This window comes from Lagopus muta, chromosome Z (assembly GCF_023343835.1).
Source record: "Lagopus muta isolate bLagMut1 chromosome Z, bLagMut1 primary, whole genome shotgun sequence".
In the NCBI taxonomy this organism is placed as follows: Eukaryota; Metazoa; Chordata; class Aves; order Galliformes; family Phasianidae; genus Lagopus; species Lagopus muta.
Genome location: NC_064472.1, coordinates 55,125,696 through 55,138,132, shown reverse-complemented (window position 1 = coordinate 55,138,132; position 12,437 = coordinate 55,125,696). Strand labels below are relative to the sequence as shown.

Below are 12,437 nucleotides of genomic sequence, written 5' to 3'. Positions count from 1 at the left end.
GAAGTAAAAAATACATACTTGGCAATGCCACAGAAGTGCTTCTAAAGAGCCAGAAGGTAAGGGTTGGTTGCTAAAAATAAGGCTTAGATTTTGACTACACTAGGAACATTATGCCCTAGATAACATGCAGATTTTGAATACTCTGAAACATCAACTCAGAGACACAATAAAATACATTGAAATCAATAAATACAGACCGGAAAACAAATGGAATGGTCACATTCAGAAGAATAAAAACAACAAAACAAAACAAAGACCAGTATGCTAGTGGCAAACTGCTGTGAGAATGCATGGTGTAAAATTATGCTATTAAAAATCATGGATCTAAGTGGAAGTACTAGTTGTGACCAACAAGAACCCAGTCCAGCATTGCTTATACTTGGGCAAGTGACCTCAAATTCAAGTCATAGGAAAGAGCAGAACTGGACATTTTAATCAGATGACCATTACTAATAGTGGAAGGATTTTCATGAGTTGGATACGTGAGCAAGCATCTGGAAGACTGCTACTCAAAGACAGAAAATACCTGTATCAGAACAGCTGATACAGAGCAGCAGGCAGAATCACCCAAGCAACACCACACTACTCCAAACAGCAGCAGCCCAGCACCAGGTGTACAGTTTGAAAGACATTCCTTACAAAACCTGCATGGGTACTGGTGAACTGTAAGCAAAATAACAGGAAAAGCTGCCCAGGATCAAAGCAGCCTGGCCATCTTGCAAGGCCACTGCTTGGCTTTGCACTGTAAGAAAGAAGAAAAAAGCCACACCTTCTCTGAGTGTAAAGCTGCATCCTGCCACAGCTCCCTTCCTTGCTCTCAGAACAGATTTGGGGAAACTCAGCTCATATCTGGCTTAACATGATACCAGGTCTGATGTCAGCAGATCACAGTGCATCTTGTTTTCCCTACTGTTGGGAAACGACATAACTTCTAGATTGAGGGCAAAGTCCTCATGCTCCTCAAGCAAGCATACAACAGCAAAAGCTAGCTCCAGAACAAACTGCTTCCCAGACTCAAACCAATCCAAAAGAGAGCCAAAATACTGAAGATTTACAAGCATCAGCCAATCACCATAATTCAGTTAATTTAAGCAGGAGCACCATCTACTTATTCTGAACATATGCCTATGTCTAAAAGACTTCAACCCTCACGACTATTCCCTGCGTTTCAATTTAGATGAACATCAGAAAGCTAGTCATAACATAGCTCAGCTTTGTTTTTAAGGTTCAAGTCCAAAGGAAAATAGAATCAAGCTTCAGCACTGGAACAAGAAAATATGTTCTCTGACAAGTTTAGGGAAACCTTTGCAACCATTCAGCTCCTGATCGCTGAGCAGTAGCATTTCAAAATAGCTAGAAAAAAAAAACTTTTTCAGCCTTTGAAAAACACAGTTTGAAAAGCAGACGCACAGTGGAAGTGGCCTGCCCAAATTCACACACCAAGTCTTAGCCAAAGATCACGTCTATTGTATCTGAGGTACTATGCTGCATTGCTACTTACATCAGCATCAGCAAGCTCAGAAATGACCCTGCCTGGGTAGCCTGAGGAGCTTATTCTTCAGTTTAGCATCATTCTTGATGGAACATATACTGACCATTTTCTCTCTTCAGTACTGGTATCCTGCCTATTTAAAATGCATCATGGAGTACATTACTGCCACCTGTTTCATGCAGAGGACAAGAACATTACAAGTAAACACAGCATAGAGCAGTGCCACTTGTTGCTTTAGAAGCACAGTCCTATACATTTCAGAATCCATGACCTGCCCAATCAAGGGGAAGAAAAACATGTTCTATACAGGAACCTTGAGCATTACCTACATGGACATCTTAATAAAATTATTTCTTTTACTTTCACCAGCTACTAGTACAAAATAATGTGAAAAGAAAGGAAGCATGGATGAAGATGAAGACAATTGCAAGCTTAAAGAATTGATCCACTGTCTTGATTTCTGTTTCCTGGCTTTACAGCACCCTAATTAATGTTTTCCCAACTAGCTGGGCAGTAAGCAAGTGTGTGAAGAGAGAAGGGAATAACATAGATGAGAAGAGGTATCTGATGACTGCTGATGATGTCACACCTGTGCATGTACTACAAGAACAACTGTTGGGGCACCCTTCTTTCATGTACATACCTTGGCTGAGAGTGACAAAGGGCTTTGGTGGTGGCTTTTTCTTTTTTATGTTCTGAAGTGCCATTTTATTAGTTAGATAACAGCTGGTTCTTTACTAAGTATCTGGTTGATACAAATCAGAATAAGAATCCAGATTGAGATGCTGCTATTTTCACCATAAACTATCTTTGCCCCATCAACAAATCCACTTCTGATATGTGCGTGCTCAGTCAGCCTCAGATGTGGTCCAACTAGGTTTAAGGGGAATATGCTGAAATACATAGAGAACTACATGGAAGGGAGGTCTTGAGGTGTAACAGATTATGCTTGTTAAGTTCTGATTGCACTGACTGTAATCATGCAAACCCTCTACCACTGTCAACAGAAATCTAATGTTCAAGCATATTTGCCTCTAGAAAGTTACCTTTTTAGAAGAGCAGTAAAGCTAAGAAACCAACAGGAAAGGATGTTATAATTGGGTCTTTTATTGCATCATCCTTAAAATTGAAGCTGAACAGAAAGGAGAATGAACTTTGGTTGTTTATAGAGGATATATGTCACAGGTCAGCCCAAATATCGTTCACATGAACCTCAGTAATGCCAATGAAAAAAAAACAGGGCAAAGCCTGCAGTGGAGCTTATTTTTCCTCAGCTAAGGAATCTCATTCCACAGAGGCACAAGCAATACTCAGTTCTAACAAGCTCACTTAATTACTAAAATTCAGTTAACATAAAAACGTGTACCGTCTTTGTATTCTGCAACAATTTCACTCCATTTCAAAGGATTTTTCCAATTCTGTGAACAAGTAACTTGCAAAGTGTGATACAAGCAGAAAACACAACCTGAACTAGAAATTCATCTCCCAGAAAATGCAATCACTACTTGATAATATGTAGCTGCACTAAGAAAGTTAGGACTGGAGATAAACAATATTGCTGTTTGTTGAAGCAACAAAGAAGTTTGGCAGCTGGAGATAGAATATGATGTTTGATTTTAGTCAGAATCCCAACACTGACAGTCACTTATTTTAGAACAAAAATAAGTAAATCAAACTGAATGCTCATGAAAAAGGCAGCCTACAGAAATTTATTTTTTATGGACTTTCACAGGAAGTGATCAAACAGTGATGTTGCCTGGATAAAAATGAACCTTGATTCAACATCAACAGTATTTCCAAGCTAGCATCGTTTACTGCACCTTGACTACATTTAAAACTATGTCACATGTTACTATCTTGCAAAAGGAGAACTCCATTTCTTTGGCAGCTGTTTATTTACTTAACTCATAGGGATGCTGTAGAATTCGATAATAAATGTTTGCAGTGCACACTGAAGATTAAATGTATTACTACCTGAACAGGCTTCAGAATTAAATATTAACTTTGGAGATACAGTAGGTCTGATCAAAATCACATGCTCCATCCTCAGTACCAAGTCAGATACCAAGAAGATCAGGGATTTTTCCAGCTGTGGCAATTTCTTGACAGCCACTTTCATGTGAGAGTCTATGGAAATGCCCTGAGAATAGCTGAACCCAAGAGACTGCTTTCATATTGTGCTTGCTGTTAGCGCTCTGTTGCTCCTTCTCTCATCCAATCTCAGTTTGGCTACAAACACAATCTTCTACAAATTAGGCAGTCTACCAAGATCAGGAGTCATGAGAACAAACCCAGAAATTCTCAGATGGAAAATGGAGAATATAAACACAAAGTGGAGTTAGCACTGAGAATGCATTTTCAGCAACATACTTTTGTTAGGAAGCTTTGCTGATAAGGTTATTTCTACATGTGAGTGAGATAATAGGATAGCATGAAAGATGCAACTGTTTATTTAACACTTGATTTTATTTGCAGGGTATGGATAGCAGTCAGCATTGAAAAAACAGGCCTAAGAGAGTTTTAGGAGACTGAAGAAACCGCTCAGAAATCTCCTGCTGTCTTGCTTCTGCAGCTGATACCAAACATGCTGTGAAAAGCATGATAAGCAATTCTGGTTTTATCACTACTCTATATAGACAAATTAATGATAAGATAAACACAGTGCCTTTAAAGTATAATGATGTTTTAAATTTTTTTTTAGTCTGTTGTAAAAGCACTGTGGCAAATTTTAACTATGGGCACTGGTGGTTATGGTGCAGACAAATTATAAGCTGGCACCATCAGGATAGTGAGCCTTAAAGCAACCAAAATGCTAGTGCAGCCCTCTGCCAACATAGACCAATGCTGACATCCTTGTGATTTTCCTTGTATGTTTTTTTTTTTTTTTTTAACATGGAACATTGTTTTCTGTCACAGGATTCTGAATTATTTTACTCAAGCTCATCATTTACAGTGCATCATTTACAGGAAGGCCAGACATAATGTAATGCTGACTGGACATTCTGAATTCCACTTCCAAAGGTTCTTTAATGTTTCCCTCTTACATTCACACATACAGATATTCTACCTATGCCTCTCACTACAATAACATCTCAGCTGAAGGGAAGTTCAGACCAAAATCAGGCAACAAAGCCCAGTTCTGCAGAAACACAAGACACCAATGCATACTATTCTGTATCTGATTACCCATCCCAACCTGTAGGCATAGTCATGTAACCACAATGCTGTTACCAATAAAAATCTCTGTAAGTTCATGTAGGAAGCAAGAATGATGCTCTTAATAATAGTTAAACAGTAGAGTAGACCTTCATACCCAAACTTCTACCAGCAATATTTTATTACTTTAATCTCATCTTCACCTCTGAAATATTAAGAAAAGCACAAGCAGACTTCAGTGGAAGTGATAAGTGAGCCAACATGTAGTTCAGCAAATACTATGCCACGTCTCTAACAAAAAAGTTGCACAGCTAACTACAGAATGCAAAATTTGGGATGAATAATGCTGTAATAAGTCTTTTCAGTCTTGGTACCTCTTGACTGCTAGCCTGCCTGCTGGAGTTTAGAACAGAGAAAATGAACTCTCTGGATTGACACAGAGGCTTCAGTCACTACCTGTAGTAAGGGACTTCAACTGCTCTTCCAAGGCTTTGGAAAGGTTTTTCTACCAGATTCACAGTTGCCTGCACAATTCCAATTCACCTCAAAGAAGGAAAAGAAAAGTGTATCTAAGGACACTCACATATGTGCCTGCTGAGAGACTCAGAGATGTGAAAAAAAAGGTAAGGAGGTAGAAATGGGAAAACTGCTGTACGCATCTGAGTCTTCTAACTAACTAATCCACATGGCACATGACAGAACAATTTGAGTATCCAATGCTGGCAGCTTCTTCCATGCGCTCCATGCTGACAGACTGCACCTGACCAAAGCAGAATTACCTCTGTTTCCAAACAGATCTGGGCTGCCCTTGCTGGCTGCACGCGTTGAGCTGAGAGCAGCAGCATGGAGACTGCCAAAAACCTCCCAGGGTGCTCTGCTGAGGGTTAACACAAAGTAACACAAACCGAAAACACATTAAAAGTAAACCATGTTCAACAACTGGACTTCCTAGAACATCCCTGAGAGTCATGCTTGCTCCACCAGTACCATAGGGCAATATTTTTATGGCATTTCCCCAGCCTGAAGGAAAAGCAAGGATCCATGTGCCACTAATGGAGCACAGTATCAGGCCACCCAATTGTGTATTTACAACCTACCATGAGATACCAGGAATGCTACCCTGCAACCACTTGTATTTCTGGGCACAAAAGCCAGACATACGGTTTGTTAGTCCTCATTCTAGCCTGGCTGGTTTTTGCTAGGATCCTTCCAAATAAATCAAGGAGGGAACTTGCTTACTTATGGAGATGCAAGAAGGTGGAAGAACAGATTCAAATGTTTAGCTTGAGGGTGTGGAGTTATTTTTATTAGGGAGAAGACACTGAAGAGGGAGCTATCTATCACCTCAAAGTCATCTAGTAGATAATGCAGAACATCCTGTTTCCCTGAGCATCCTAATAATCATACAGCAGGTCACATACCACCAGAAAGCCTCTCCCAAGGCCACTGTTTAGCCCACACCCTTCATCACTCTTTACCTGTTGAAACAGAAGTAGCACCACTAGCCCTGACCAGACCTCCCGCAGACCCGTCAGCCTGTACATCTGTCTGTACAGGTCTTAGAGACATCAAGGCGCAACATCAGCAGATGATGCCATCCAGCTGACGTTTCTCCTAAACTGTGGGTGACAGTAATCTAGCAAACAACCAGGAAAGGGAGGGCACGTGTAGAATAACAGCCCAAGATCTGATGCAATTTCTTAGGCAATGTTTGTTTCCCCCTGCCTACTTCATTGCTCCCTTACTGTTTAGTTGGGTTGGATTCAAGGAAAATAAAAACGTGTCCTTTGGGATTACTGAAAACTAAGAGTCAATGAAGTAAACACCAGCTAAACAGCCTTCTATATGTAACTGCTAGCCACAACCACAGAAGATGCCTTTAACTTTACCTTTTGATTTTTATTATCTCATGGCATTGCTGAGCAAAATGTTTGGAAGCATTGTAAGGAAGAGGATAAAAAGAATGGATGCCTCAGAGCCAAAAGCAAGCAGTACCTCCACCTTCCAGAACAGAAGGAATGCTTATTGTACCACTTTATCCTCCACTAAAGCAGTGCTGAGGACAGTTACAAAGCCAGTGCCTGTTTCCAGTGTGCCAAGCCTATGGTAGGCTGCAATCCCAACAGCCATGTCATGCTCTTGGAGGAGCAGTCACCAAGGTCTTTGACTCTCTGTTCTGATCTGTAGTTCACCTTATCGTATTTATGTTGAAGACCTTGGTGACATTCTTGGACAGAAATGTAACAACTGCTAGCAAGGAGAGGGCATTGGCATCTGCCCGCAAAATCGATTGTGCTGCGGTATGTGTGCGCATCCGCATAGATTTCATGGCTTGCTGAAAGCAGCCATGAACAGAGTCCCCATACAGCTGCAGGTGCTGAAGTCCCTCTCATCACTGGTTAGCATTTTCTCTTGGCAAGAAAAGGTGTTGTACAGACAGCATGGCTGTTTCCAACTGAGCCCACCCTCCTTTCTTAACTGAAAAGCTCTGGAGCAGAGCAGATCATTTCTCTAGCTCCTGGAAGACTAACCTGCTCCGAGGGATCACCTCTCATCACACCAAGAAACAACAGACACAAAGGCTGTTGGCATGAGTGCAAAGCACTGCCTAAGAAAATCTCTGGGTCCTACCTTGTGTGTTTAACCAAGGCTCCCCCTGACTTCCTGGCGCCTGTGTAAGTGCCATGTTATGTTAAAGCAAGATCCCTTCCCAGGCCTTCAGAATCTGCTTCATTTCAGTTTAAACACCAACAGTCCCCGTTTGGACATTGGTTTATGAAAGTTGTTTTTGAAAACAAGTTTGAAGACAAAGGACTTTGACAAACTCTCTTCTCACCAATTCAAACATCTGAAAGAAATAGACCCATAGACTGCCTACATGGTGATCACGAAGCTTTTTTCAAAGCTTCAAGCAGCAATGGAAGCGTGTGGAAAATGGACATCAAACCAGCCTAAAAGAAGAGGGAGCTGCAGAGATTGCAGGTGAGTCCCTGTCACAACGGAGCATACTGTTAATCTCATTGGGAAAATTCAAGCTGCAAAGTTATACTTGTATACATCCAGGTATTACAAATTTAAAAAAAAAAAAAAAAAAAAAGATCAACTCATCAGGTAATCAGCCTTCCTACTAATTGCAGGAAATGACTGAACAAAAGTAGGCAAAGGAGTTTTACTCCTGTACACCAGATGGCTTTTAATTACTCAGGGCATCCCTTCAGTTTTGGAAGCATGCTCTCATCTGACATTCACCACTCCAGTCTGCTTAGGTTTTGCTTAGTGGGGGAAGTATCTCAGAGAGGAAGGGATTTAAGCCGTTCCTCACACCTTTCTGTGAAGAGCAGCACAACAGGGATCTAAGCACTGCTAAGGATAAACACAGACACTTTTAAGATTAGGGGTGCTGTCTTATGCATGCTGCCAGAGAGTGAATCAGCCAGCCTAAGAGTGGGCAGAAGGGACCTCCTGGCTGGAGGCTTTGTAAATGAGCATATCATGAGAAGGACAAACAAGCTTTGTTCCCTACAAGCCATACTAACAATGGACAGTCTGTCACCCTAATGACACAGAGCTTGATATAGGATTTTTTAAGCTACACATTTGAATTACTTTATTACAGTAATAGGATCTTTGATGACTTGTCAGACGCTTGTTTTTTTGCAGTCAGTACCCTAGTCTTTGTAGTATAAAGAAACACAAGCATTCTGACTTTTCTCCTGTACAATACTCCCTGTGAGAAATGTTTCTTGCAATCACTCCTCCCCCTCAAGCCTTCCCAGCAATGAGAGCTTCAGCTTACAGATTTGATCATGTTCTTACAGATGTCCATATTTGATGCTTACTGCATGTTTCAGTACAAAACACCATTATCTTCTCTCCTTGATAGATCTAACTTGCAGACAGCAATGCAGACACTGGTGACAACTTTTGCTGTTGCCAGAATACCACAGAGATAAACCAAGGGTTTGACAAGTCCCTTTTAAAGTGCTTTCAATCTCTCCTTCAGGAATACAGTCGCTGTAGCTGATTTTGATTATGTTTATTATCGTCTGTGTTCAGGTTCATCCCTGTGTTCACCACATACCCTTTCCTCCCCCCAAAACTCAGGTGAAAAAAAAGAATGATGGTGCTGCCTGGCACTGCAGATTTTGAGTCCTGCTATGAAGTGTGCTGTTTACACATTAGTAAACAACAAGTAATGCTGAAAGAAAGGCAGTAGCTCACGCCAACACCTGCACATCTGATCACATCAGGATTCTTCACAGCCCTGAAGGGGAGAGAGTTGTTGATCCACAACAAAGCCTTTGCACACCTGCCTGTACGTACAGCCAGCATACATCTGGCAACCTGTCAGTAACAAGACAATTTCAAAGTGACTCACAATGTACTGAGAAACACAGGAAAGAACATAAAAAGGATACCTCAGTCTTAAAAGTATGCTCAGATCACATTAGACACGTGAAACTATTCACAGCCCACCAGGTATTCTCCTTCATGGAGCATGAGTCATGCCCAGATGAAAAGAGCACTATAATGGTAAAACGAGGGACAACTTGCACAAAGCTCTGAAATGCCACTGACTGCTTTCACTGTAGATGAAAGCACTCAGTGGCTGTGCTCCACTAGGTATTTTTTTTCTAAATCATTCATTTCCATTGCTTCTGAAAGAAGCATGCAGCACCAACAAATTAGCCAAGAAAAATAATCTTTCAGAGAAAAGTACCCAAAAAATTCTAGCATGTTGCCATGTCAGAGAAACTTAGCAATAATGAGAAACCAGTTACATTCCCCAAGACTGGGTAAAGATGCTGCAAGTCCCAGATCTGCTGCAAGCTTTCTGTGTGATCTCACACTAGCCACCTTTTCATTTGGACAGATAAGAAAACATGGCAGATCTTCCTATGTCAGCTGAAAACAAAGATTTTCAGTTTTTATGACACATATTAAAGAACCTTCAAGACAAAACACTTTCTTTGGAATTTATAATTAAAAATCTTATTGGACAATAGCAGAGAATAAAGTATCCCACTCCAAATTGTCCCAGGGAAACTAAAAACCAAGAACGGAAATGAAGATTTAATTGTCATCTGACAGTGATAATAGTCAGCTTTCAGTCTGCAAACCATAAGCCAGCATTGGCTTCTGCTTATTTGCCCTCCATCACCAACTTAATCAGCTTATGTAGTAAAGGGGTAAATTCCAGCCATAAGGGATTTGTTGCTTCACTGACAAAACAGTAAAGTAAGTAGTGTTTTCCAAAACACCCACTACTTAAAGTTCTTTTAGAAAGAAAGCATTTTAATTCACTTCAACAAGTTTTAGGACTGTAATATCGCACCCAAAATAGCTGCTATCCTTGGCATCATTTCTCTTCCACAAAATAATCTAAAGAGCACACAAAGCTCTAACTTGGAGAAGTTTAAGCTACTTCTGAGAGATGGGAAAGAGACTGATGAGCAACCAGTTATAAGCATGCACCTTCCTGTTCTTGCACATTTCAGAAATCATAGAATGGCTTAGTTTGGAGGGGACCTTCCAGTCTCCCTGTCATGGGCAGAGATGCTGAATGTACACATGTGCAGAATTAGCTAGACAAAAAACATCAGATGTAGGTGACTCCTTCTGCCGAGCCATTACCTAAGCCAGAGAAGTTTCCCAGTTTCCGCAGTTTTGCCAAGACTGTCTGGACATCCTTTATGCTTGTGTCCTGTTGGCTGTACAAGAGTAACCTTTTGGCATCTGAAAATAGGCGGGAAACACTGGTGGAAAACAAACAAACAAACAACAACAACAAAAAAAGCACCAGTCATCAGTTCTGTAAGCCAGTATTCACAGACAAAATTTCACGTCCCAGTTTTAAACTTCAGTCCCTTCACTTATGACACTGCTCTCTCCACTACAACAAACCCTTTCTTTGGTGATGATTCCTGGGAAAATTAAGGAGCCTTATTAAAGATGACTGCTAAAGCAGGGTCAAACAAGTTAGGTCAGTAACCTCCAAGCATTTGAAAGCAGTTCAGACTAGGATGGATAGGGCCTCCTGCTGCTTGTTAACTGCTTCCACACAAAAGCTCAATATTTTAAATATGCCATTATCCCTTTTCAAGTGTTTTTCTGGGTTGAAGGCACTTTTTGTTCTGCATCAGCTTCAGCAGGCCTGACAGTACAAATTCAGCAAACAAGGCAGGGTGTAACAATGCTGACCGTAAGTGGAGCTTCCCGTAATACATTAGCCAGCAATAAACAAGAAGGAGAGTCCCATCAGATCCTTTTTCTCACTCCTACACCATTCATCTCAGAGGTCTGTTGGCCAGGGAAAAGGGCTCTCTGAAAAACAGACCTTGCATCTCACCTTTTTGTGGACTGAATTCACAATGATCACTAAGACAACAGACTTGGCTCTCAACAGCACAGGGTTACACAAAGAACTGGTGACTTCAAAATATGCCCTTCCCATATGCTCCCCAGAGAAAAGAGATAAGGAAAAAGCAGGCAGACTCACATGGATGCATTGAAGTTTCCAACAATACCAGGGGATTCCCCTGGTGTTGGGTAGCGGAAACAAGGGTTGTTGGCATTGCAGATGATCCCCTGTATCCAGGGCAATGTTCCTGCTGAGGGCATAGCTTTGTTTGGGAAGTGACCTAAAACCAAAACACAATAGTTAGGAGACAGACACAATACACATGACAGACATAACACTATGTAGTAGAGAAGGGCAATGGCAATTCTGTCCAGCTTACTGCCTCACACTGCTTTTAAGAGAGCATAATGGTCAACTTCAAAAAGGTTGAGTTGATGTTAACTTCTCTGCACAAACCTACCTCCTCCACTTAAAAATTACACTTTGTTAGGAACATTGCACCATTATTTCTGGTTATTTTGTTTTCAAAATTCTCTCCTCACTTGCATGCATCGTAAGTGCAAAAGCACAAGGTCAGCACTTGTGAGTTGCCTGTGTTGGTTTACCTGAGATAAGTATGTCACTGCTCTCCCATAACAGTTTGAGTTTCAGAGTTCCAACACTTATACACCTGCCCACCAATTACAAGTTTTCAACTCTTGCTATTGAAGACCTACTTAAGTCATATTTCAACATTCACATCCTGTTTACGTTACAAAATCTGGTGAGAGTTAAAGCAGTAATGAACTGCCCATGGCAGAACTCCACCAGTATGACATTTGTATCTGTGAATCGCATGGACTCCAGAAGAAAGGCTTCTATCATATAATCCCGCTTCTGAGATGACTTATCACTCTGCTTTCCACAAATGAACCTGCTTTCTTACCCCACCCAGGGAGTAGAAGGGATGTTACATTGTTCCTCACTATCTCTCATATAAGAACAGCTCCTCAAGACTTTGAGACTCATATTCCCCATCCACTGCTCCCAGAACCTTACACTATTGTGCCTGTTTCATCCTCACATGCCTGCAGTCAGATGAGGAGGTAGCTGGCTACCCCCACAGCCACAGCAGTACCAAGTCCTCAAAGGATGAGAAGTTAGAGCTGCTCAAACTCAACAAGGTTGGACAGTACAGATGGTGGAGAAGACAGCAGTGGGGAGAAGACAGGCAGATTGTCAGCCCTCCCTGGAGAAAGGCAAGGACTCTGTCCAGGAGAAAGATGAGGAAACCAAAAGGTTCATTGTTTCCAGTACCAAGGGGACTATTAGTTCCTAGTATTCTTTTCAAAATAGAAACACTATTTACCTGAATTATCTGGCTTTTGTTTCATTTCTGTTTTTGTAAGAAGAGTATGGGGAGGGTATGAAAGGAAAAATGCTTAAACA

General features: G+C 41.2%; 1 protein-coding gene across 3 annotated transcripts in view; it reads right to left on the bottom strand.

Moving 5' to 3' along the window:
• Positions 1 to 12,437, bottom strand: part of ABCA1 (ATP binding cassette subfamily A member 1) — a 91,872-nt gene that overhangs the window by 55,985 nt on the left and 23,450 nt on the right. For all 3 annotated transcript variants that reach the window (XM_048931043.1, XM_048931046.1, XM_048931045.1), the window contains exons 4-5: positions 11,148 to 11,289; positions 10,283 to 10,404 (exon numbers count right to left, since the gene is read on the bottom strand). In XM_048931043.1, coding sequence (XP_048787000.1) covers positions 10,283 to 10,404; positions 11,148 to 11,289 — 264 coding nt within the window. The remainder of the gene's footprint in view (positions 1 to 10,282; positions 10,405 to 11,147; positions 11,290 to 12,437) is intronic.